Raw genomic sequence first — 27,832 nt, 5'->3', positions numbered from 1 at the left:
TTCTGTTAGTTAAATCAATCTCAATAAATTATACAGTCTTCCTATTGAGTTCTTCATCTGATCTAGCTCAAAGAGTTCACCATAACATACTCTATATTGCTTATGGTTCACCCAATTAGAATTGCATGATAATGTACTATATGTCATCATACCATTGAATCGGCATTCAGAGTAATGATCTCTTCATCATGATCTAATAACTTGCAGGCATAAGCAATATTAATGGCAGTTTCTTGTTTATCTCCTGTTAGAACCCATATCTGAAGGCCAGCCTTGCGCAGATTTGTGATGGTTTCTGGGACTCCATCCTGCAAACGGTCTTCAATGCCAGTTGCACCTGGGACATAAGCAAAAGAAAATCGAAACCATGCTTCAAACATATGGTTTAAAAAGAAAGACAAAATGCCAGTTGCACAATTGGAAAGAAATCATTTAAAAGATCATTTAATTGTCACTGTTACTTACTATAGACCAGGGATCTCCAAACTTGGCAACCTTAAGACTTGTAGACTTCAGTTCCCAGAATTCCTCAGCCAGCTTTGCTTTGCTGGCTGAGGAATTCTGGGTGTTGAATTCAACAAGTCTCAAAGTTGCCAAGTGTGGAGACCTGTGCTATAGACAAAGGAGATGATTTTGCTGCAATTTTAGGGTTATGGATATAATGTAATCAGAAACATGTCATGCTAGTAATCACAATCTTGCAGAAAAATTACTTTATAGAGCAAAATACATTAGATGAAAATTTTGGAAACTTGTCTGGTAACACAAAACAAGTGGAATCAATCATCTCAGAGGATGCTTAAACTCTATTGCTGAATGTTAAAGTGTTTTAAACTCATGAGTGTCCTGGGGAGATGACAAGGGACGTTATAAGCATCATGATGATGACATCATATACAACGCATATATTGGGGAACTGGCATGATGATATCATAAGATGTGAAACGTATGAGACATGGCTGATACTAGATATATATGCTGCAGCTGTGTGGGACAGGACAGTTGATCAACCTGCATCATTGCAACATTTATATAGCCCAGCTTCTAGTAAGTTCTCTTACTTTTATAAAGGCTGCTCTAGACTTAGTTAAATTAAGATGGCTTAATTTAAGCATCAACCTGGTTTCATTAATTCAGCTGAGTTCAGGTATACTTTCATTTAACAAATTTACTACTGTATTTCAAATGCCATTTTCTTCTTTTTTCTTAAACGTTGGAATTGTTTGGTCCAACACAAGTAACAGCTCAACAAGAAATGATGATTTTGACTTTACTGAAACGGGAGAAGGTATGTAAGCAAATGATTAATATATGGCTTAGATGCCAAGATACCTAGCAGGTGAAGATTCGTCTCTATACGGCTGGCAGACTGGAACAGCAGCTCCTCACGGTTTTCGATAGAGGCTTCTGCTTCAATGTGACTTTTTAACCAGCAAGAATAGTCTTCATTGCTTAGCACCTTTTGGAAAAATCAAAATGCGATCATTTACAGAATGTATAGATCTTAAGCCAATCTAATGTGAACGCTATCAACCATCTTCCAGTGTTCTTTAGGATTGCGACCATAAATCCATTCCCCCGCCCCAGTAAAAAAAAAGTACCCTAAAATATAAACTCCAGGATTTTTTTTTTCTGAATCAAATGCTTTCCAGATGTCCTGGGCTTCATCTCAAAAAGTCCTTAAGCGTTGGCCAAGCCATCTAGGATGTAGGACAACAGGGTGGAGAAGTTTATATTAGGATAGAGGGGTGGGAGCTTACTTTCTTTGCAATGCACAATGTCCTCAGACCATCAGCAGCATACAAGTTAAGAAACCTTTGAGTTTTGCTTCGGATTTTCTTTTGATGCCTGTTTCGGGGGTCATCTGGAAATAACAAAAGAACACTTAAAATTAGTACTAATCCAGTAGTTTTAACATGCCTATTCTCTTCCCTTTGGTTTTCAGAATTGCTAACTCCTTCTATGAAGTCCCAGGTTTGCGTTGTTCAAAAGAATTATTTTAAGTATATGGCATAGCTTTTCTCTGAGATTTTCTATGACATTTTTATTATTTATCATTCAGCTGCTCAGATTAATGTAGTATTAGGAAAGCACTATATTTGCCAGCCAGCCAGCCAGGTAGACAGACAGAGGCTTATATGCACTGTCAAAGCATAAACAGTGAAAGCCTCACTAGATGTGATTAATTGCAATAGCTGACTTTTTGGAAATGTCATACTTATGTTGAGAACCAGTTTAAAAACTCCAGGCGAGAAATTTAGAGACTGTGAGTTCTAGACCTACCTTAGGAACAAAACTAGGTGAATAATTTTGGGCCAGTCACTCTTTCTTAACCCCAGGAAAAAGAAAGTGGAAAACCACTTTTGAAATCTTGCCAAGAATATAGAAAGAACCGGTGAAAGTAATTGCTAGGATTCAGGCCTGATTTGACAGTACAGAAAAAAACCTTAATTATGTTTTCTTTCTTTCTTTCTTTCTTTCTTTCTTTCTTTCTCTCTCTCTCTCTCTCTCTCTCTCTCTCTCTCTCTCTCTCTTTCTTTCTTTTTTAAAAAATGGGTTCTTTCTATCAAGCAAAAAAATTAAAAGCCATTTTAGTAAACTTTTAAAAACACCATCTAGTATAACACTGAATGTTAAGGTCTATGCCAGCTAAAATATTAAGTGTTGATATGATAAATGCACAGGGGTGCCCAATAAATCTTTCATACACTTCTTCATGATAAGCTTTAATTATTGAGCTGTTTTGCAGCAGCAAAACTCTCATGGTCAGAAAAACATCGAGGCAGATGTTTTTGCACAGAATACAAATAGCCTCATCAGAAAAGTTTACTTAAACTACATTTCTTAATCCTATAACTTTCTTCTAGTTTGGTTTCTAAAAGGCAAAAAATGTTCATGCTTCTTCCTTTGACATTTCATTACAGAAAATCTTTGAAGTAATTTTCTCCAGCTTTTCCAGAAATATTAAAATAATGATGGCAAGATATTTGTGCTGAAACAAACATCTGTCAAAGATCTGAAGATTAAATTTCATGCAAACATACCATGCAAATGTGTCACGGGAAACAATCCAATCTGACTACCAAATCTAAAAAGTTGTTTTTATTTCAGTGTCTTGTTTCATTAGCAGCACAAATGCCCATAGAATATTTTATTCATTAATCGTATTTGCAAATACTATTAATTGTAAAGATGCTATCATGTTTCCCATAGCCACCTACAATTGTGAAAGCTGTAAAAACTAGACAGGAGGAAAACAGACTCACTCAAACTGTTGTGTTGGAGAAGGTGCCTGTGAATTCCACGGCAGCAAAAATGACAAACAAGCAAATACTGGAGCATATAAAATTAGATATATCACAGGAAGGCAAAAATCATAAAATTCTGCTGTATTTATTTTAGCCATGTTGTTCAATCAAATTCTCTGGTAAAGGCAGTTATAGTTGGAATGGCAGTAATAAAAAAAGAAACCATATAAGATTGGAATATGTGAAGAGAGCTGGTCCATACAATTGTCCATGATCAAATGAAGAGTTTCTTCTCCTTCTCCTCCTCCTCCTTCCGCTTCCTCTCCTTCCCTTTCCCCTCCCCTCCTCCTTTCCTTCTCCTTTTTTCTTCTTCCGCAAATAGCCAAAAACTTCACAAATTAAAAAAAACCTTGATAGCAAAAGATCATTCTAAAACAAAAAAGTGCTCTTTAAAACCTATATATTAAAATAAACAGTATGTTTAGTATGTGTGTTTGTATACATACCAGAATATATATGTATTCTGTCTCACAGTATGTTCATATATCTTTGACATACTTTTCAGATAAAAATTTACGCTGTTGGTTCAGTTAGGTAACTACATGCTGTTAATAAGCCCATCCCTTTATTTTAATTACCTAATTTGTCTGTCTGTGGTTGTTGACTTTAGATAACTTTTATTTTATAGTTAACACATTTCAAGGCTATAGATACTAACCTTGATATTTGCCAGGTGATTGTTTTTTAAAAAACTCAATTTGAACAAAATTAATGTGAAGTGGACGTGCTACAAAACAAGTGCAGACCTCTAGCAACAATTTTGTATTCAATAATGCCTCACTGCCCCAATTTTGTAGAAAATAAATATGTTGTCCAACAATGGAAGAGTAGATTGTAAAAATGTTGGAACTGGCAGAAGTGACACAACTGACCTGTTGGATCAGGATGAAAACAGCTATGGCATTTTTAAAAGGCTGCAAAGCTTTATGGATTTTTTGTTAAAAGAAGTGAAATGATGATTTATGAATTTAGAAAATTCTTATATTTCATAATCCATCCTTCCTTCCTTCCTTCCTTCCTTCCTTCCTTCCTTCCTTCCTTCCTTCCTTCCTTCCTTCCATCCATCCATCCTTCCTTCCTTCATCCTATCCTATCCTATCCTATCCTATCCTATCCTATCCTATCCTATCCTATCCTATCCTATCCTATCCTATCCTATCCTATCCTATCCTATCCATCTTTCTTTCATCTTTCTCTGTTCTACCCACCATGTTTATTTTCTTTATTGTTATTTCTTGATATTTATTAACAATCTTACATACAGTAAAAGTAAAATCCAAACAGTCTAGAGGATAATGGCAGGAAATTTGATTAGCATGGTTTCAGGTAAATAGTACTTCGTGATAGGCTATGCCATATCAGTTAGCCATTTCAAACATCTCTTTGCCCCAGATTCTTTTATCTCTAGCGCAGCGGTTCTCAACCTGTGGGTCGGGACCCTGTTGGGGGTTGAATGATGATTTGCCAGGGGTCACCTAAGACCATCGGAAATATGGGAAATATACTTGCGAGTCGAAGAATCGCGCTCCAATGGTTCACTCCACAAGCCAGGTGCAGGCTCTTCAAATCGCTAGCTGAATTCGGCTTCAGGCGCGATGAATTAAAAAAGAGAGAAATCTTTGCTCTGATGTCTCCCTCTCAAGCCAGCTGCAATCACTCCCAATCGCTAGCCTAATCTGGCTTCAGGTGCTATAAACTTAATAGGGAAGGAGTCTCCACTTTAATGCCTCTGTCCTCAAGGCAATCGCAAGCAGTTCAGATCGCTAGCCAATACGGCTTCAGGCGCGATAAATTCAAAACGAAAATAATTTTACCGTTGAGGTCGCCACATCATGGGGAATTGTATTAAAAGGGTTGCCACATCGTGAGGAATTGTATTAAAGGGGTCACAGCACTATAAAGGTTGAGAACCACTGCTCTAGACTGCTCTAGAGTAACCTTGTGCAGGTGTTAAAGACTGAAAATTAAAAGGAGATTCCTACTATCTAGAAGAGAAGTAAGGACTATTTCCTTATACTGCCACACAAGTGGATTCTACCACTAATTTTTCCATATTGTACTGAAAGAATAAAGCATGAATTTAAGTACATTTTCCTTGCAATTAAGAGCCCTGCCTTATCAGTTTAGGAAGGTCAGAGTAAGGGCAAGCTAAAATACTGGAAGAAGTTATGCTAGCTTCAGTAGTTCAGTAACAATATATGCCCACACACATTCTTTAGATGTCTTTGTACAACTATGAGTAGCATTTAAACCAAATGAAAAATGAATCCTGGATATGATCCAAAATTCAATTTTCAAAACCTTTCTCAAGAATTCTCAACATGCAATTAGGAGATTCTTAACACAATGACATATTTGAAGATTCAAATAATTCTTCCTAATGCTAACAAGAAAGGAGAAGCCTATTATGCTTTACTGTATCACATGAACAAACTAATTCCATGGAGGGTTTATCATAAGTAAACAACAAAAATCTACTGGCTTAAGTTCAGTTAAAGCTAGTGGTGGCTCTGAATATTAGCTGTAATTAAGTTATTTCCAGCAGTAGCCTCGTTCTGGCATCCATTTCAAGAACTCAACAAGTACAAAGAACAAGACCACACATCAAGATTTCCGCTGCTTCTCTCCAACCTCCTTGAACAGATATACAACTGTTAAGTGCAATCTATGTGCTAACTTTATTAGGGTCCCAGTTTATGAGAAGAAAGGCTGTTGGCATGGCTTCATTTTTATGTCAAGTTTAAGCTTTCCACACTTTCAGGTGAATGTCCAACAGATTTAAGAGTCATGATCAACTTTAAAAGCCTGGTGATCTGTGAATGGAAGGTGTTGTCTGAATTAACTAGGATAAAATACACAGCCACAAAATGAAGGAAGACTCAGGAGCTAGAACGAAAAATATATAGCGTCCCCAGAATTAGAATATACTGACAGTACATACCTAGTAATAAAATATATTGAGTGCATGGAGAGGTGAATGGTTGTAGGGGGTTGGCCGAAACATGCATTATGACACAAATTTCTCTGCTTTGTGATATGTATGTTGTGCGAATATATAGGAGAGAGCTTGTTTTCCAATATTATAGTGCACATTTTGTTCTTTTGGTGAAACATATGATTTTTGTCTGCATGGGAAAAAGCATATACAAGAAATCCACTTTCTTTTTTTTATTTCCCATTGGATATTTCTTCTGAACAGCTCATAAAAGAAACCACAATAAGTTTAATTTCTGAACATTTACAAAACTCTTCCACCTCCCCAATTACACCAGCACTATGGCAAGATGTCATTCTTAGATTACTGTATATTTTACTCTAAAAATAGTTTTTACCTGATGAACAGGGCAGAAGGAGGTCCATGATTACAGAATCTGCTCCTTTAGTGTAAACATTTATTTCATTTGTAAGAGGATGTCTGACAACCACTGACATTCTTTTCCGGATGGAGTCAAAGCCCAGGATGTGTAGAACTTCAAAGGTGAGTCTTCCCAGGTGAGGTAGCTCGATTGACACCTGGTCAGGCAGCCTGCCAACTAAAGCACACTCATATGCCCTGGATGCATAGACAAGAGCTGCTTCATCAGGGCTCTCAGCTTCATAGCGCAGTTCTCCCTCTTCTACCCCAGTTTCTGAGGTCCAGGTGGCTTGTTGGGAACTGTAACCATTGTTATTCAGCTGGGAAGAGTTGGAAAACTTTTCTAGTTTTAATAAAGTGCACTCTGCAGACCCTGGGGAAATAACACCTGAGCTAGTCCGTTGGCTTGATTTGCTGGCTGCCAGGCTTGAAGAGCTACTACTGTTTGATCCAGAGGTCAGTCGGCTGGGGGTTAATCTCCGAATAAAATCTTCAATTGTCTTTACTGGAGACTTCATTTCAAATCTGAGTCTGACCTTCAAGAAAAAAGACCAATAAGTGATACAAGATATTTTTGGGGTTTTTGCTTATGGTTGTGCTCACATTTGACCTCTTGGTTTTAAATAGAGTGAGCAGAAAAAATGAGAAACAATTCATAGTTTATAACATATCAAGATTTAAAAGCAAAACATCAATAGCTTGCCTATTCAATTTTGGGTTTATCTTCCTTCCTTTCTTAGTGTTTTTGCATTAAATTAGACAGAAGCCTGAGTGGGGAACACAAATAGCTGTGGAATAAGAAGCACGAAAAAATCATACCATATGTTTCCCTTCATACACATACTAAGCCACAATTGCAATAAACAAGGTTACAATAAACTATTCTAACTCTGGAACAACTCCAAACAACTATTATTTATTCAACACCTGATGCTCACCCATCAAACGATGCCAAGCACAAACTATTTTATGTCAGATGTGAACCCAACAACAGAGTGAATGTTTACAAATATTTTCTTCAGTTCAGAGAAGATGATTAACAGTTCACAACTGGGGTACTGGAACAGAATAAAGATTGTTAGAAAGGATAAATCCCCAAAATCCAAAGTAACACATACTTATGTAGCTTATATACTGATATTCAATCAGAATTTTCAAATATTACTTTGTGTGTGGAAAATAAATGGAGAATAACTTCTAGGTCTAATTTTCCTTCACTGGTTCACATTTAACAGATCAACAGTTGAACCAGACCAATAAAAAGAAAAAATCTGTAACTGGTTATTATTTCCCTAATATGTTCTTTGGAATTCATGTTCTCAGGTCCAAATATATACTTACATTTCTAAAAATCTTCTTCTCACAAAAGATTAATAAAACAAAATAAAACAAACACAAAACAATAATGAAGCAAGAGATTTTATCAGGATGCATTTGGGATAGGGGAACAGTAGGGAATTCATAATTCTGTTGTGATTATAGTAGAAAGATTAATTGCTCCCCGCACCAGTCTTTCTGTATCTTTCCTTGCTCTGTTTGCTTTGGATTTGTTTGGAGCCTTTCATGGATTGTACTTTTACATTCATAATAAAACGGATTGCAAATAAAATATCTCTCTCTCCTGTCTATATAAAATTCTCCTGATGTGGCCTGGAAATTACAACATCAGGAAAAACATTTGCTTCAAATGTCTTTGGTTTTGAGCATTACAACTTTAAAAGAATATCAACAAAATGAAATGTATTCAAAAGAGGGTAATTAATATGATTGATGCTAGAAAACAGAATTCTAAAAGGAAAAAAGGAGCTTAAAACAATATGGAAGCTCCCTTCAAAGAACCATTTTAGATAATTTCCTTACTATTTTTCCAGGACTTAGAAATTGAATCTATGCATTTAAAAATGTGAAAAATGTATTCAGAAGAGTTTTCCTAACATTCAGTCTAAGAATACAAGCTGTTTGACAGTGGGGCAAACATTGTCTGGAGATAGGTATTCCTTTGGGTTGACTGAGGATTTTAAATATATGTTGTATAATTATCCTTATGGTTTGTAAACCATTCAGAGTTGCCTTATCAACGAGAGGGGTAGCATATAAATAATTTAATTAATTAATTAATTAAAAAAATTAACTAACTAACTAACTAACTAACTAAAACTATCAAGATGGTGGTAGTTATAGATTTTCTGCATTCACAGCATGCTATGTGAAAGTTCTCCCACAGAGAAAAACAGACTAGCAAATTCTCATGGAAAAAAAAGGTCCCAAGGAAACTGGTTTTCTAGTGCAAAAAAAAAAAAAAAAAAGGTGGGCCAGGCAGTTTGTTATATAGGCCTGGAAAGAGAAAGAACTAATGATAAAAATAATTTAATTTTTTCTACGTATAAGACTTGCTCTTGAAACACAGCATTCAGGGGAATATTTTTAATATGGCTTATTCACTTTTCTTCAATAGTAGTTAATTATCAGAACTTGTGGACTTGTTTAATTGATTCCAATCTTGCTTCTTGGGTGAAGGTTTATAGACTAAATTGAATGATTTCTGAAATCCTTTTAACTTGTACGATTTTAACTTAAATTGTTGCAATCGGATTAATGAGGTGAACAATCTTTTCTGCATGCACTTCAAAAGAAGTCTCATGGAAAAATAGGCCATTATAAAAATGTCTGGAAGGCATATATAGCAGGGGTGAAATGCTCCCGGTTCGGACCGGATCGCTTGATCTGATAGCGATGGCGGCAGGTGGTTCGGAGAACCGATAGCAAAAATCCCTTCAGCAGAAGACGTTGTAGAAAAAATGCTTTTAAAAGTAAAAAAAAAAGTTGACCACACCCTCCCAGTCATATTACCCCCCAGCCATGCCCACAGAACTGGTAGTAACAAATTTTACATTTCACTCCTGATATATAGGATTTAGCTTTATAATAATTTAGGAATAAATCGAACTAAATTAAGACTTCTAATTTAGGATATAGGATATAATCAGTTCCAATAAGGGAGAATATTTGTAGCTCAGGATTGAAATGAGGGGTTCTTGGGGTTCTCCTGAGTTTGGTTATTTTCTTCCAGACATTTCATTACCCAAACTAAGTAACATCATCAATTCTAGTGGCTTGTCCTGTCAGTGTTGTTGTGGGTGATCTTAGAGGCTCAAGCCAACTAAAGCCCTTCAAAACATACTAAGTAAACTAACAGTCCCAGCAGCCCCAGAAGGAAAAACAGGAGTCATTTACAACATACAGTATCATGACTGCAACAATCACTACGTAGCACAAATAGGCAGAAGACTGGCAGAATGCATCCACGAACACCAACTAGTAGTCAAAAGACATGATGAAAACTCTTTAATTATACAACATATGGACAAACTTAACCATAGTTTCAGTTGGGAAACTGTGACCATCCTAGACCAAACCAAGTCCAAAATCATGGGAACTTCTAGAAGCCTGGCACTTAGGCACATAGAATAAACAATAGGCACATAGAATAAACAATATCTACAGGCCAGGGGTGAAATCCAGCAGGTTCTGACAGGTTCTGGAGAACTGGTAGTGGAAATTTTGATCGTTTGGAGAACTGGCAAATACCACCTTTGGCTGGCCCCAGAGTGGAGTGGGAATGGAGATTTGGAGAAATGGAGATTTTGCAGTATCCTTCCCTTGCCATGCCCACCAAGCCACACCACACCCACTAAGCCACGCCCACAGAACTGGTAGTAAAAAAATTTGGATTTCACCACTGCTCCAGGCTATGCAAAATAGACAATCAACCAGCCAAAAAGGGAACAAAAAGACCTAAGCATCTCTCCACCAACAATCAACACCTAGCTGAGCATAGATTAACTCCAATATTAACATCAGACCATCGATACCTCAATCAAGTAACTGCAAAATAAGCCAACAAAAAATCTCTAACCAACACCCCACCAACACTGACAGGGCAAGCCACTAGAATATAAACTGAGAGCAAACTCCATTCCTTACTAGCACTGAAGGTTTGTATAATGAAATGTCTGCAAGAAAACAACCAAGCTTGGAGAGCACCAAGGACTCCTCATAATGATCAGTTCAATAGCAGGTCTAACTTACCTTTTGTCGTGGTTGATTTGGAGATGTAACCACCACTGTATTGCAGATTGTCAAAGCTATGAAAAAGTCAAAGATGTCTGAAAGTTCAGGGGACAGTTGGGATAATGGTTGATCATGATTTCGCAGGTACATTGCACATTCTTTTACTTTTTGTAGCAAATTAGGATCAGGCGTGATATCTTTTTCCTGGAATTAAAAAAAGTGGCAGAGTGAACAAATTGCCAATTGCTGGTTGTCTGCTATTCCTTCCCAAATCTCTAGAATGTGCTTGTTTTGCAAATGGACTCTAACTTCAATAATCCCATTTGTCTATGAGCAAATCCTTTCTTTCTCATCCAGAAGATATTGTGATCTAGCTTCTGTCTTAACAATTAAGATGGAGGGGTTGGTTGTCCATTGAAAGCAGGGGTGAAATGCTCCCAGTTCTGACCGGATCTTGCGATCTGGTAGCGATATTGGCCGGTGGTTCGGTGATCTGGTAGCGATGGCGGAGCAAAGCTCCGCCCATCCACCTGGGTGTCATTACTTCCTGGTTTTAATCAGGAAGTAATGTGTTTTTTACCTTCTGCGCATGCGCAAAATGTCTGCATGCGCATGTGACATGTGCGTGGGCGGCATGGGCACTTCCAAGCTGGTAAGGAAGGTAAGTAGATTTCACCCCTGATTGAAAGGATGAATTTTTATATGGGTAGAAAATCAATTTTAAGCAATGTAGTACTACTCCTTATGATTTCACTTCTATGAAACAAACTAATATTTATTCATTAGAAGTCTGTTTCAGTGCAATTGACTATAGGCATGCAACTTGCTATAACATTGTTTATAAACTAAACTGTTCCCGTTGTGCATCATATTATATTGCCAATGGTGTCTGTGGGGGTGTGTGCATGCATGAATTCATTTATTAATTAAATTTGTTTGCCACCCATCTCACTCCAAGGCAACTTTGGGCAGCTTTCAACATCAAAGATTAGGAAAAGTTGAAAAAAAACCCTTAAAAATAAATTGTGCACTTCGGTGAATGGTTAAAGGATCTGAGAATGTTTAATTTACAAAACAGATGATTAAAAGGATATGATAGTAGTCTTCAAATATCTGATGGGTTGTCACACATAAGAAGAAAAGCATTTATTTTCTATTGCCCAAAAGACAGGACTAGATAGAATCAATGGCTTAAAATGATAAGGAAAGATGTTCAGTTTGGACTGTCACATACATAAAATGGTGAATTCTTTGTTAAAGGTCTTGAAACAGACTCTGGATGGAATAGATTAATTCCAAGAGTCTATGATATTTGATTGAAATAAATTAATTTGACATAAGAACACAAAAAATCCAATAATTACAGGTCACCCTTTTCTACAATTTTATTAAAGATTTTTTTAAAAAAAGATAGAAGACTAATAATAACATAAATAAGACAAAGAAATGAAAGAGAAAGAAAAAAATGCAAGAAATGAAAACAAGTAAAACAGAAAAAAGGAAAAAAGATAGAAGTAGCTTCTGATCCTCTTTACAGCCATTATAAATACAATTATAAATTTATCTCTTACTGTATGGTTACAATATAACTCTCTTCTGTCTATAATCTATTTTGTCTAATCATCAGAACCATAAATCACAAGTTCATTTTTTCTTGTTTCACAGAAAGGACTATATGAGGTTACAGCACACCCTTTATTAAATTGGGCTCTAGGAGTCCTACTGCTTTCCGTAAGAGAAAATGAATCAATACTACTGGTTCACCAAGGTCAACTGAAAGTCCCATGTAAAATCAATGTAGGAAGAAGTAGTTATATAACTGTGGTCCATGAGTTAAGTACAAGTTGTTTCTTTTATTGTTGTCTTCTCTTCCCCATTATACCTGGTACTGCAATATAGAATATAAGCTGCCAGCTGCATTTCGACTAGCTAAGAACTTACATTGCTCAGCTTCTGCATTCCTACAAAGATAACAAAGCCAGAAGGTTGGTTTGGTGGACTGGTAACATGTCTCATCTGTTCCTCTGGTCTGGCAAGTCATGATGCACAGGTTTACATAGTTGGATTGGGTGCAATTAGATTAAAATGGTGGTACTAAGGGAACAATTAGAATAAAGTATCACTTTTCCATCCTTACTTACCATTGGGCTACTGAAAGCTGTATGCTTTGAAAGAATGCTTGCTCTTTTGGCTTCTACTCTGCTTCCTGTTCGTCTATGAGATTTTACGCTCTGGTTCCTGTAGGGGACTTTGATGCTCTGATGGCTGCTAATACTATCCCGCTGAGACAATGTCCCCATTTTAGGTGAGATTTCTTCATCTTCTGAATCAGCTTCCTGGTACATAGCTAAACGCTTTGCTTTTTTTTTTTACGTATGGGAAGAAAATGAATATAAAAAATGAAAACATGTGGTTAAACAGGCAGCTTTCAGATAAAAACCCATTAAGACTCTTAGCATAATCACTAATGAGATCCAAATAAGAAATAATATTCTAATTTGCAAAACATTTCAGAACTTAGAGCTTAAAAAGTTAATAGACTTACACTACTGAAATATTTTTTGACCTCAGGAACACATTCCTAGTAATTATTTCTTTAGTTATTTCTCTCATATAGATCCAGGCATTGGATTACTTTGTCTCAACAAAATACACAAAACTTTATTCCAGCCTCCTAAAATCTGTTACACTACTGAAATTTGGTAGTGCTTTTTTTCATGATGAAACAGCTTCCCAAATTATTTGTTATAATTGCAGTAGAAGCTGGCATACAATGGCCCTAAATGGTACCCTCCAAAACCCCAATAATAAAATAAAATATAAATTAAAATAAAAAGGCTGAAACAATACAATACTAAGTCTTGTTAACTTTCAGGATGTTTGGATAGGCCCTCTGGGCTGAGATCACTGAAAAGTGATGGGATTTTGTGAAATCACAAGATTTTTAGACATATTAAAATATTGTAATATTTTGATACTCATGCTATCATAACAGGTTTATGCAACAGTGCCTGAAATATCATTGGACTCTGAAATACAATTACTTTCCTATCCATAAAAAGCACCAAAAATTGCCACCATCTCTTACATTGTCATCTTGCATTACCACCATAGCCTTTGTGCTTTTGAAAGTCACTCTTGTCCACAAGCAAATTACACCCCTATGCACTAGATTATACACAACACTTTTATTGATAAAATGGGTGTACAGTATGTGTATTAATATGTACTCAGATATTACTAGTTTCCAGGAAAGTTGACATTACAGTAATTGCATATTTTACTAAGCAGTAATTGCAAAATGACAGAACAACAAACAATCTCAACAAAACAAAAATACAGGAATGTGGAGTGAGAATTTTGAACTATTATAATCATTAAGAACCTATGATTAATACATGGAGGATAAATGTCAGTGCAAAACACCATGTAGTTGTGAGTTTACATTAGTGACTTAAGGATGATGGCAGTGGCTTCGAGTAAGTTCCAATTCCATTCTGGCTGTTTATATAGTCCTTCTTATTTAAAAGGAACTTAAGTAACAGGGCTTGTATAGAGACCAGAAATCAGTGACTCATCAGCATACTGGCTATATGGATGAATGATCTGCTGAGTCAATCAATAATTCAATTTAAAAAGACTATATATGATACAGAAAAATCTTACTCCATTATTGCACTTTGTTTTAGAAAGTCCTGCATGTAGTGCTAAAGAAAAGCCATATCATTAGGCAAAGTGGGTAGCCAGGCCCAATTTCTTGAACTATATCATTGCTGAAAGACACACCCGTTGTCCTTGAAGCTCAGTCTATGTCTTCTAAATTAGCCTTCTGACCTAAGGTAAGTTGGAAGCCACTAATGTTACTGGTACTGAAGTAGGATTCTTGCAATCGTGAAGAGAATTATATTTCCCACGCTGAGGATGTTCCTTTAAAAACAAATATTTAAAAATTGGGCTGTTCTCCCAGGCTTTGGAGTGGGGTGTTTGTGGAATCCTCTTGGTGGTGCTTTTTGTCTGAAGAAGTGTCCTGCCAGAGCAGGGGGTTGGACTAGAAAAGCTCCAAGGTCCCTTCCAATTCTGTTATTCTGCAACTTAAGAGACCAAAATGTCTTAAACAGACCACAATAATATTGGGATTTTTTATTACTGGTTGTTATAACACTATTGAGGCTCTTCCATGGACTAAATTTAGGATATATTTGAGTTACAAACATAAGCCAGAAGCCAAGAATAGACTGGGGGGGCTGATAGGCCTAAGATCAAGAGTTAAGGGAGGGGACCTTAGGACAATCATCCAAGGAGAGCTGCTTATAGCAACAAATTATATCAGGAATGGGAATATGTGGCTTCGTGGATGTTCCTGAATAACCATAATCCTCAGCCAGTTTAGCTAAAAGTGAGAGATGCTGGAAGGTGTAGTTCACTTAAAACCAGACCAGACTAGACCAGATGACCATCCCGGTTTCTAATTCCATTGTCATCCCACTTCAGCTGCATAGGGAACTGTCTTGCTGAGTAATGAACACAAATATTTTCTGCATCATTCACATTTGTTTTATGATATTATACTGAAGGGAGAATGAACAATTTGGACATTACAGCATAACACAGATGGGTTTTAATTGAGCATCAAGTTATAATGACTAATTGAGTAAAATAATTAGTTATTTAATTCAGTACATAGCTTCCCCCATTTCCTGGTTCAATGTGACAAGGCTATTTCATTTGGAAATAGCTCATAAAACCTAGTAGAGCCCATGAGAAAAATGTCTTTGCAGTGTACTTCTTCCTAATCTAAGTGGTATCATCTTGCAGTTTTATTTGCACGTAATCAAGAGGAAAAATAAGTCTGTAGGGATTATTGAAAATAAACAGTGCATAAGGAAAAGGTAGAAACTTGGTCAAATATTTTGTATACAGGATATTAAATTAAAATTAGCAATAAACAGGAAATGGTAGCTTGTAGGTCAATATAAACTAAACTCCAAATAGCTATGAAAGCTATGAATAATTAGTTTCAAAAACATCACCAAACACTCTTATAAAAGTTCATTAGGGACTAAAATAGCCTCAAGTCTGCTAGTTATCTATTTTTGGCTTGACAAACCAAGTAGGCAGAGTGTTAAAAGAATTTTCTGATCCAGACACTTGGAAATCTATTTTTGTCAATTATTGTGTAACTCAAAGTGTTCTAGATAACATTTGTGTTAATTTCATTCATCTTGAGACATGCCAAAGTTTTATGTTAATCTAATACAAGTTATAACTTGGTAGCTTATTTTTAATTGTTGGCCTAAAAATAATTGCATCTTATTTGCAGAAACAACACAAATACTAGGCCACGGTGTCCAACTCAAGATCTGGGAGCCAGATTCGGCCTGTGGAGTGCTTAGATCTGTCCTGCATGGCTGCCCTGAAAACAGCAAAGGACTGGCCCATGGTGCCTCTACAGCAAAATATAGCTTGGGAGGACCGCATGTGGCCCTTCTGAGCTCCATTTTCACTGGCAGAGAGTTGCAGGAGGCTGTTGCAGCCGAAAACAGAGCTGAGGAGCCCATTTTCAGTGGCAGAACGCTCAGGCTGCCACAGTTGCCCCTGACACAAATGATGTCGAGCTGGCCACACCCTCCTCAGGCCCCCAAGGTCAAACAAAACACTGATGGAGCCTCAATAAAAACGAGTTTGACACCCCTGTACTAGGCCATATTGTACTTAAAATAAAGGAGATAAAGGAGACTTTAGCATCAAAGCTGCCATTATTAACAAACGTAAGAAGATGGATTTGTACATCACATAAAATAATCATTTGAAATGCAGAATAATCTACTATGGCTGGTTGAATAATCTACTATGGCTTGTTTACACACTGTAAACCCTGGGATACAAGCCACAATATCTACATTCACAAACTGCATAAAGCCTAATCTAATCCAATTCAACCCAACTCAGCATAGTTTAACAATGTGTGGAAACCATTGTGTTGACCAATATTATTATAGAAAGATGGAACTAAAATAGGATTATTGAATGCTTCAATTCTTTGATTTGTTTGACTATCTTCATGGGGAACAGCCAGGGCAGATGGAAGTCACAATGGAAGTTAAAAGGGAAATAAATATATCAGAATTGGCTTTCAAAAACCTTCCTTCAACCAGAAGCTAATAACTAACTAGAGTTAAATGAGAGTTTCAAATTCAGATGCTTTTCTGAGAATCAGAACTGAATTCATTGTCAGCTTAAAGTTAGGTTTTCATTTTACTAATTGGGAGAAATAACAGTTCCATAGTTTTAATGGTATATATGTACCAGTAAATACATACTGTGCTCCTCAGAAAATAAGACCGAGTCTAATTTTGTTTTAGACTTGAAAATAAGCACTTGGGCTTATTTTTGAGGCTGTCTTACTTTTTTTGAGGTGCAGCAGGCCAGACTTGGTGAGCTGGATGCTGAATGCTGAACTTGGTGAGCTGATTGCTGAAGATTCGGAATGGAGGCTTTTTGGCAAATGGGAGGAAAATGGGGAGGAGAAATTTTCCTGCTTGCCATCCTTCCCTCAGTCTGTGCTGAGCTTAAGGAATAGATGACAGGTAGGAAAATCCCCTCTCCCCATTTTCCTCTCGTTCGCCTCCCAAAAAGAGGGAAAAAGCAAAACAGCTGGTTGTGGAGCTGCCACTTTAGGGAAGCGGCCCAACAAGCAGAAGCGCTGCACCCAGAAAGAGAAGGGCAAAAGTGGTACTGCCCCAAGGGGCCAGCGGGCTGCAGCTGAACTGTTATCCCCCCGTGCCGCCACTTGTGCACGCCCATCCCCCCAGGCTTATTTTCAGGGTAGGGGTATTATTAGGCTCACCCTGAAAAAATTAGGGTTGGGCTTATTATTGGGGTGGGTTGTGTTTTCGGAGAAACACAGTAGATAGCTTCTGTTCACTCCAGATGTAAGAAACAGAAGAAAATTCTGAACAGAGCAGTGCAAAAACCATAACAGGTAAATTATTTCCTTTCCTATGTTGGTTTCTGATTAGTCTTTGTATTTTCTCATTTTATCTTAAGTTACTTGAACGTTGGCTGATCAGTTACTCACCATTTACAACCAGTTGTCCCTATTCAACTATCCTTACACTCATGTGATGAACAGGTATGCAGGTTACCTTTTATGTTTTGGGGAGGTCACCTTACCTTTATCCCTCGTATACTAGAGGGCAAGTGTTGCTGTGAGAAATTTGCTATAATTGTAGATTTTCTGCATCCTTTAGTTCTTGATCTGCAAAGAGCCTACCTGCATTCAGTCTCCTTGCTACATTTGCCTGCTACAGAGGGAGAAGCTAATTAGCACATCTTGACTCTCCCTTTCATTACATAAAGAGAAGAACTTCTGATTATATTATAATTATAATTAAATTTTCCATGTAATTAAGTAGACCGGGAAGAAAGAAAAGGTTTCCAGCTGCCTGACAAAACTGCACAAACGATACAAAAAAGAAACTGTACAATTGAAACGACTGAATACTGATTTCTTTATTACCAGCAAATTGGCATAAGACTGAAAGGGCATCAAAATGCAAATACGCATGAATATAATCAATAACTATGTATGCAGGAGTGCCTATGCTTGAGGGACGAAACATATGATTGTGACTTTACCTGTGTGATCAAAGCCCTGCATCTTTGTGCTGTTGTGGTCACCATCTTAACTAGTTTAAACCTCTTTTACTCTTCCTTTCTTATTGTAAGCAATACACTTGACAACAAATAAGCACTTCTTTTTAGGCACATAACTCTCCTAAAGACTTGTGTCATGTGAGATCTGTGACTGAATTCTCCCTTAACATTTAAAAACAACTATTACATTATTGTGATGGTGCTACAGTGTTGACTCAGAGCCATGTCTCTGGAAGAAAATGCAGGCATAATACAGACATCTGTTTCCTTAACTAACATTTTCAAAGAGCCTGTGGGACAGTTTGTTTTGGAAAAAGGAGGGAAGCAAACATTTCCCACAACCACGGCCTTGTGTGTAACTTTCTGGTTTGTAACTTGGTAACCTAGACATCACTTTCTCGAATCAATAATAACTAGCCTTTATGGAACACCCCAGGACTTTTCTGTCATGTAGCATAACAGCCAACTGTGTTGCCTGTGTCAAGATGAGTGGGTAGTACAATAACAGAATACTGATGCCAGCTGGGAATCCTGGAAATTGCAGTCCAAAATATCTAAATAGCATCTGTTTGAGAAAGGCTGCTTTAGGTATGTAATAATCAGAAGGCTGCTCAAAAGCAGGGTTGCTTCTACTTTGTGGTTGACCTCATTTTTATTTTTTTGTGCCTTTGAATCTATTTTTGACTCCTAGCAACTGCATGGACTAGTCACTGCAGTTTTCTTTGCAAGGTTTTTTGGAAGTGGTTTGTCATTGCCTCTTTCCTCGGGCTGAAAGAGAGAGTGACTGGCCCAAGGTCACCCAGATGGCTTTGTGCCTAAAGTGGGTCTAGAACTCAACACTCTCGCAGTTTCTATCCTGATGTCTGAACCACTACATCATATGTGCTTAGGCAACACAAATTGGTACTTATTTATTGATTTACAAATGAGAACAAAGTGAACCCAATTTTTGGTGTAGTATCTTTTCTTAGAACAAAAACAACAACAACAAAAAAAAAACAAAACAAAAAAAAACACACCTTCCCATGGGTGAATGAGATATTTAAGAAATTATGGAAAGCCACCCAATTTGCATTATAAGGCATTTTACCTGGGACAGCACGTTCTCTCTTCTTATACCACAAATATTTTTCTGAAACATCTGCCATCTATGGAAGGTGGGATTGTTGCCAATGTCAATATTCTTTACCTTGACTTCTAAGGCTCTTGGACTTCTCCCATACAGAAGGTTCTTTATTAAGAGCAAAATGTTAAATTGCAGCTTTCAGAACCACAAAAGGTACCTATTGAATAAAATTCATGAGAAGACTGCTTCTGCAGAACTGAATAGAGGACTGCTATGGACCTACATGTGTTTATGTGTGTTAATAGGGAGGGATATTAACTTTGGCTTGGATTCTCAAAGAGGTTAATAGATTTAAGAAAGCTCACGGAAAAGAGTATTCCTGTCCTCATTCACCCCTAAAACCAGTGATAGAAAAAAGGTAGTGTGGTGAAATTTTGGGAACTACCAGGGATAAGAAGAACCTCTACGAAATTTATGTTTGCTTGCTTGCTTCTTAACTTATAAAGCTGCCTATTTTGCGATTGCTACTTTGAGTGGCAAATGCAAGATTAAAAACAAGACATAAAATTAATAATAAGCATAAACACAATAGTAGCACAATATCATCCCAGGACAATCTAATGCAATCCTAGACCTATAACAAGCCATAGGATGGGCTTACCCAGCAGTCAAATTCCATTCCTATATTGAATCAGGCAGGAGCAGTAGTGGGTTCCACTTACCTTTGCTACTGGTTCGGAACTGTGAATCCACACGTGTGCTCGCTTTGCTCATGCACGGCGCTTCTGTGCATGCACAGAACCTTCTGTGCATGCGCAGAGCATCCGTCATGACTTCTGGGTGGGTGGGTAGAGCCTCCCACTGCCACCACTACTGTTTCATCTGAACCAAGGCGAACCAGTAGAAACCCACCACTGGGCAGGAGTCTGCCTGCACCTTTTTAAAATACTATCTCATTTTCTGGAATTAAGGAATAGTTCAGCCCTCTTTGTTTATATAACAATTTTAGCAAATTTCCTTCAAGTCTCCTTGATGCTTTCTAGGGCCTGAGGTAACATCCAGGTCTTTAAGGAGCTTTGAAATGCAAGTAGCTCTGGGTCAAATGAAGTACATAGGGCCTATGATATAAGCTTAGAAAGGATGCTGTAAGACTGATGCCAAGGACATTCCTGAATGATTTTTTTAAAATTGGATTAGTTTGGTGGTGGGTTTCAAAATTGTTTACTAGCAGTTCTGTGGGTGTGGCTTGGTGGGCATGGAATGGCTTGGTGGGCGTGGCAGGGGAAGGTTACTGCAAAATCCCCATTTCCTCCTGATCAGCTGGGACTTGGGAGACAGAGAATAGATGGGGGCGGGGTCAGTCAGAATTTTTACTACTGGTTCTCCGAACTACTCAAAATTTCCGCTACCGGTTCTCCAGAACTGGTCAAAACCTACTGAAACCCACCTCCGGATTAGTTATATTGTGACAACACATTATTAAAACATTTCTTGATATTTAACTGGAAGTAAGATTGAGCTGTGTCATTTTAAATGGTTTGGAAATAAGCTGTGAAAAAATTAAGATGAGATTTTAAGAGACAATTTCATTGCTGATTTAGCCTCCTGTAAAATGGAGCAGGCAAACCTGCACAGAATTCATTGAATCTATACAGAGGGAAAGCCCAAGGAGATTTTGTTTTGTTTTGTTAGGCCTCCAGGCTATTTTTTACTAACATCAGAACCCTGCACAACTATAAAATAAACCCAAGACTATTTTTAGTGGTACATTTTTTACTTTTTCTTGGTCACATTAATTAAGATCTAAAATAGATAAGTTGAAACATCTGGAATCAACAAATATTCCCAAATTAGAGGGAAAAAATAGCATAAAGTTCATTGCTGCTCATTCTGCTAATATTACAGCATCACTCTGCCCTGAATTAGCATCATCTACTATACCAACAGTGATGTAACCCTCACCTGAAAAAATTATTTATAACTAGCTTAGTGCAACATGTGAACCCTTTAAGTCAGCAGTGTTACATTCTTTTTGACGATGTTGGTGTCAACTCTTAGTTTTTTCCAGAAGAAACTATCCCCAACTTGGTTCTATGGGCCTTTCAATAGTATATCCAACTGCTGCTGTAATTGTGTCCATCTATCTTGGTGTTGTCCATAATTTTCTTCTCTTTCCTAGCACTTTTCCCAGCAACATAGACTTCTCCAAAGATAGGTATTTGCATAATATGTCTGAAAGGATAATCTGAGTTTGGCCATTCATGCCTCAAGTAAGAACATTGGATTGAACTATTTGATGATCAATTTGTTTGTTTTCTTGGCTATCCATGGTATTTTCAGGAATCTTTTTCAACACCATGTGTAGTCTAAGTACATTTTCTTCCTTAATATTGTCAACTTCAGATTTTGGTTCCCAACCAAAGTCCACATTTTGTTTTCATGTTTCATCCATTTCAAATTGAAGATAATCATAAAACTTGTTGATCTCCTCTTTTTCTGCATCAGTATTTGGAACATAAATTTGGACAATTGCCATGTTAAAAGGGTGCTTCTAAATCATTGCATTGTAACCAAAGCAATCTTCTTGCTTCACCCTAATTATGAAAACACCATTCCTTGTTTGCTTTTCATACCCATAGCAGTAAACAGTGTGATCGTCTGATTAAAAATGTCCAGTTACAGTTCATTGATGCCTATAATGTCAATGTGTAGTTGATTCATTTTTCGCTGTGTTTGAGCTTTCCTATGTTCATGTATTTTACATTCCATGTTCCCACTATTATTCTTTGTTTACAACTTCAGTTTTTCTTTTTCTGCATGGCAACACCAGCAACATGACTTCTCAAAGTCTTTAATCTAGGCACATCATAAACATATTAGTACACTGAAAAATCCTTGAGTAGCAATGTGAGTGTCATCTGACTTGAGGGGCCCATCATCTGACTCTATATAATCATCATATGTTTTCTTGTTAATAGTAGTTTAGTATTGCCTTCTTCTATGTAGCATGAAATTATTCCTTTGATATTATCACTAAAGTGATCCTCCACTTCCAGCATTTTTCTATCACTGCTGCCAATTATAGATGCCTGTTTCTTTATCTGGACAGTTGGGAAACTTTCACAATTTTACAAAGTTAGGTACTCTTGGCATGCACTCCCAACATTTTTTTTACACAACTCTCCCAGGAAGAGCCTACACAGCAGGAAATGAAGATGGTGGTTGGGCGGGTGGTATGTGTCTTTTATTCTTAGATTATTATTGATTACTTTACAAAATTTAAATAAAAGTGTCTTGCCCATCATTTATTACCTCAGGTCCTTTTAGCTAAAGATGTCACAAATTAAAACTATAATTTTATATATGAAAAGCAGGGAAACTGTCCTCAAGCAAACAAACACTGAGACTTACCCAGGGGTGAAATTACTTACCTTCCTTACCGGTTTGGAAGTGCACATGCTGCATGCACTCATTTTGCTTGTGTCACATATGCACACAGACCTTCTGCATATGCGCAAAACCTTCTGCACATGCGCAAAAGTTAAAAAACACATTACTTCCTGTTAAAAACCAGGAAGTAATGACACCCGGGGGGCAGAGCTTTACTCCGCCATCACTACCGAATCACTATCACTACCAGCCACGATCACTACAATCCAGTCCAATCCAGGAGCATTTCACCCCTGGACTTATCACTCAATCATTTGCATGAGGCTGATTTCAGACTGGGCTTTATTTTTATATGCTATTTTCTTAAAACCGTCTTTACAATTTTCCATGCTGATTGTTTACACATTTAAAACCATGCACTTGATTTTTATGATAAATACAAATCAATGCATGTTAAATTAAATGAAAAGTTATTATACCTACCATTAGCATCATGGGAATATTCTATGCCAGAAACTGTACACCTCCGGAAAACCATTTTATTCTCAGTGAGGGTTCCAGTCTTGTCAGAAAATATATATTGAATCTGCCCTAAATCTTCTGTAATATTCAAAGCTCGACACTGTAGCTGAAAGTCAGTCTCTTCATCAAATAAATCCTTATCTTGATGAATAAAATAAACTTGGCATATTTTAACAATTTCAATGGAGACATATAAGGAAATTGGAATGAGAACCTGGAATGCATAAAAATAGAGAGTCATTAACAGAAGAAACAACCAAGGTGGCAGAAAAGATGCATAATTGAATCAACTGGTTATGAATAGTGCAGTATCGTACTGTACCTTTTTTGGAACTTATATATTCTGACTTAAAGCCAGCATTGTAAAGTTATTAGAGTGTCTGCAAAGGTTTACTGTGACAGATTAGGAAAGCATATGGAGCAGCTGCAGAGATGATATCCATAATTAGGTCTGGTGGTATTATTATCAAAAGCTTCAAAAGAAGTAAATACTTTCAGGGTAATAAGATGAGCTTGAAAGAAGCTAGGAAAAGAAGGAAAAGATTGTAGGGGTGGAGGGAGGGGGAGGGAGGAAAGAGAGACTGCAGTCAGAATCATGCCAGCATAAAAGAGTTTGCAAAAGAAAACAACGTTAATTAATAGTCCTAACATTTTGTCGATAAGCACAACAGGTTTTCAAATGAGCTTTCCAGCACAACTTGAAACGAGGAACATAGTGTGGCTCTATGTGCAAAAGAAATTGCTTCAACAGTTGCTTTTGTGGAAATGAGCAACATGTTCTGTAATCACTAAGCAAAGTGTTATATTTTTCCCCAGATATTTTTTTAGCAGTTTTTCACATACTTTCTGAAACCTCATAAAAGCCTTGATTCGCAACAGAATATTACTTTCCTTCTACGGTATGTTTGAAGCGGTCTACACAGCACTCTCTTCTCCAAATTTTTCCTACAGTAACCCTGCAAAATAAAGTGGGCCCAGGAATGTGTTGGAAAAGTTCAGGACCTTTCACTGGTGTCAAATTCCCAGCTCAGCAAGGGCCAGGAAAACCATGGTGGCTAGTAAAATAATCAGAAATGGATGAAATTCCAGCTAATGTCTTTGCTAGCCACAGAGAATCTCTGAGCACGCTGCATGCCATGTATGTCAATGACCTGCCTCCTAAATATTTGATTAAGTTTAATAGTCTATTCCAAATGCAGAGATCTGTAGAGTTCTCTTAGTTTCTGAAGATAATTATAACTACTGTAGTATAATTCTCCAAAATGTACTGCTGTTACATTAACTGCAAAGAAGAGCATGTAGAAGAGAAAAGTTGGTTTGAGTCTTTTTCTAAGACACACATAAATTGAAAGTTAATGTGACTTGACGAATTAATTGGTTAAACATTTAAATTATCTTGGAACCAACTGACTCCATTGCATTCAACCCTGCAGCCTCAAAAGTCAGCTGATAGGGATGCCTGGAACAGGACAGATCAGGCAGTCCCAGATTAACAATGTCCAATTTACAGACAACTTGTACTTACGATCAGACAGCTACAGAAAGCTTTTTATATTAAACAATTGAGCTAAAACAATGATTCAAAATAATGAATGTGCACACTACTTTGTGATGTTCATGATAACACTTCATAGCTTCAGTAATTCATCGGCTCGAATACTATTTACTATTTTAAAGTGAACCATACTCAACATAACACTATGTTGAGTATGTAATTTTGTATTTTTCTCTTATTTATCCCCGTGTAACCATGCCTCCAAAGCATAAATCCGATGCAAGTGCTGATGATACATCAAAGAAAAGGAAAATAATTATGAAAATAAAGTGGAAATAATAAAGCAATCAGAGCAGCAGACAATAGCAGTTGAGAAAGAAATCTTGGACCTAAAAACTGAAAAAGATTTTGAGGAAAGACTTAGCTGAAGCCTTTCATCTCATTGAAGCAGGGATGGTAAAGTTAGTAAGATCCTAATACAGAGAGGTTCACCGAAATTTACTACAGTTACTGAGGGCCCCAGCTACTCCAAGGCCTCCCTTGATGCCTATTTCAAGAAAAGAATAAAATATATATTCTATATACTGAGGAAACAATTGACTTGATGGTAAATAAGATCTGTATGTACCTGTTCCTACTTACCTACAAACTTAATTTAAAGACAGACTTAGGAATGGATCCTAACCCAGGACCGCCTGTAATCAAACAATGCTAACATACTTTTATCTCCCATGCAAGTTTCAGCTCTTAATACAAGGACATGGCAAAGAGGATATTCATTAACTGGAAACAATGACCATCAGTTTCTATCATGAATTGTAAGCACTGTTTTGATAGTGTACAGGCTAAAAAAAGCTATAATAGCCAATTATACATTACATAATTATCCCACATTTTCACAACACCTTTGTGCTTAGGAAAAGTAATCCTAAACATTTGACAAGATGAAAAATAATAATGCTTTAAGAAAGATTGGGAATATTTAGTCATAGTTGCTAGATAAAGAAATGTGTGGATTTTGGGGGCCTCTGACAGCAGTTTACATGATAGTTGATCTATAATTGTTCAATTTTCATGGTTACCTAGGATATATATTTCTGCACCATTTTTATTACTAACTTTAGGTTTACATTGATACATTACCACCTTGGCTGTTGTTATGGCCTCTGAAATTCATTACACAATGAAATTTAGAAGAACATCTAGTGGAGACATAGATAGATATGTCATTTCCTTAAAAATCATATGGCCAACATCCTTAAAAGATGGGGGCTCGACTTTTGTTATATGTAAGATAAAAAGACTGCTGATAGCCAACTGATTGGCTTGCTAAGCATTATTGTCAAAATGTGAGCTGGTCATTTAAATTGCAAATTGTCAGAGATTGGGAAGAGCCTCTTAATGGAAGAATGGACAATTTTTTTAGGGAAGGAAAAGGTATTCTTGGCCAATGCCCAAATTTTATGGAATCTAGCTAAAAACACATAATCTCACAGATGGAGCTTTAGTATCAACACTTATCCATTTTAAGTCTTGCTATCTTGAAATTTAATTTGAAGCAAATATGTGCCTTTTCATTCAATAGCTATACAGTAATGCATGTTCTGGAGTTAAGTGCAATCTTTAGTACCAACTGCTCAGAGGAATTCCTGTCCCAAATAGTCCTTTATTGTTCATTTTTTATTTAAGTGTGTTACTCAAGAATCGTAACTATTATTTCCCTATGCTACAGTATCTGATAATTATCGCTACTTATCTTTCACCATTTGGTCATTGTTGGGTTTTGCAACTCTGAACATCTGCTAATAAAGCAAGAAAAATCAAAGTTATAGCTTTTTAATGAAAATCAGAAAAATATTGTAGGTGGCAATAGACAAAAGGCCTTTCGAAAAAGTGAGATTTTTAAGTACTTAGAAGGTACATGAAATATGAATAAAAATTTAAACACCTGTGAAATATATAGTGCAATCACAGAATTGTGGCCACTGTCTCTAGATTCTATTGGAGAAGAAGTGACCATTGTTTCTTTACTGCTTTAAAGGTTTTTGAAGCAAAAATGCTATTGTAGCTGCTTATTGTGCCTACTCATAAGAAAGAGCCAAAGGAAATCCATTTCCTCAAATGCCTATCGCTCTTTTGAGTGTAATCCCCAAACTTTATGTCAGATGCTTGGACCAGATATTACAGAACAGGCTAAACTGTGAAAAATAAACAAACATTGGAATGGAGCAGATCGGATTTCAGACAGGGAGCTTGATGGTGGATCTCATTTTTGTGTTGTACCATCCAATAAACACAATTTTTGCAATAACATAATCTAATCTATAAAATTAAAACTCCTTTTTATATGGTCTTCCTTGATTTTAAAACTGTATTTAATTTGATATCTTGAACTTTATTATGGGAAAAAAACCCTCAAAACACTGCTATCAATAGGCATCTGATGTTTTTAACCATTGCTCCACCTGAGACCCCACAGAGTGCTCAAAAAGAATGTGCCAATTGCAAAAGAGGTGCATCTTAGCCTGGCTTTGTCCATATTCTATATTAGTGATATGGTAAGAGCCTTAGAATGCTTAGAAGTCCATGTTCCTAAAATTGCCAGTGCACGATGTCTCTACTCCTTTATGCCAATGACATTATCTCTTATACTTTGATTGAAGAGCATTGAAGGCTATTACTCACTTCTGTGAGTTCCAAAAATTGATCATAAACTGCCAGAAGTCCAAATAAATGGCATTTCCAGCAGCTGAAACAGCACAGAAGGATTGTGGGTGGAAATAGCATAAAATCACTCTCTCTCTTGCAATACCTTAGAACAATATTTTATGCCATGAGATCCAGGAAAAGTGATTACGAATACATCAAGCAAGCAGCATCTAAACAACTATCTGAAGATTTTTTTAAAAATTAGAGGATGGATGTTTGTTTGTTTTTATCTGTGGCCCTTAACTTTTTTGAGGCCAAAA

General features: G+C 36.8%; 1 protein-coding gene across 3 annotated transcripts in view; it reads right to left on the bottom strand.

The window, feature by feature from the left end:
* The window catches only part of ATP10A (ATPase phospholipid transporting 10A (putative)), a 185,171-nt gene that overhangs the window by 22,801 nt on the left and 134,538 nt on the right, over nucleotides 1–27,832 (bottom strand). The window contains exons 7-13 of one of the 3 annotated variants that reach the window (XM_058184468.1): nucleotides 23,330–23,582; nucleotides 12,876–13,093; nucleotides 10,753–10,938; nucleotides 6,641–7,199; nucleotides 1,761–1,864; nucleotides 1,333–1,459; nucleotides 153–337 (exon numbers count right to left, since the gene is read on the bottom strand). In XM_058184468.1, coding sequence (XP_058040451.1) covers nucleotides 153–337; nucleotides 1,333–1,459; nucleotides 1,761–1,864; nucleotides 6,641–7,199; nucleotides 10,753–10,938; nucleotides 12,876–13,093; nucleotides 23,330–23,582 — 1,632 coding nt within the window. Of the gene's footprint in view, nucleotides 1–152; nucleotides 338–1,332; nucleotides 1,460–1,760; nucleotides 1,865–6,640; nucleotides 7,200–10,752; nucleotides 10,939–12,875; nucleotides 13,094–19,480; nucleotides 19,622–23,329; nucleotides 23,583–27,832 lie in introns of those variants that run through there. The other 2 variants (XM_058184469.1, XR_009155258.1) reach the window with 2 other exon arrangements.

This window comes from Ahaetulla prasina, chromosome 5 (assembly GCF_028640845.1).
Source record: "Ahaetulla prasina isolate Xishuangbanna chromosome 5, ASM2864084v1, whole genome shotgun sequence".
Lineage (NCBI taxonomy): Eukaryota > Metazoa > Chordata > Lepidosauria > Squamata > Colubridae > Ahaetulla > Ahaetulla prasina.
The sequence above is the reverse complement of the archived record's forward strand: the minus strand, read 5'-3'. Positions and strand labels throughout refer to the sequence as shown.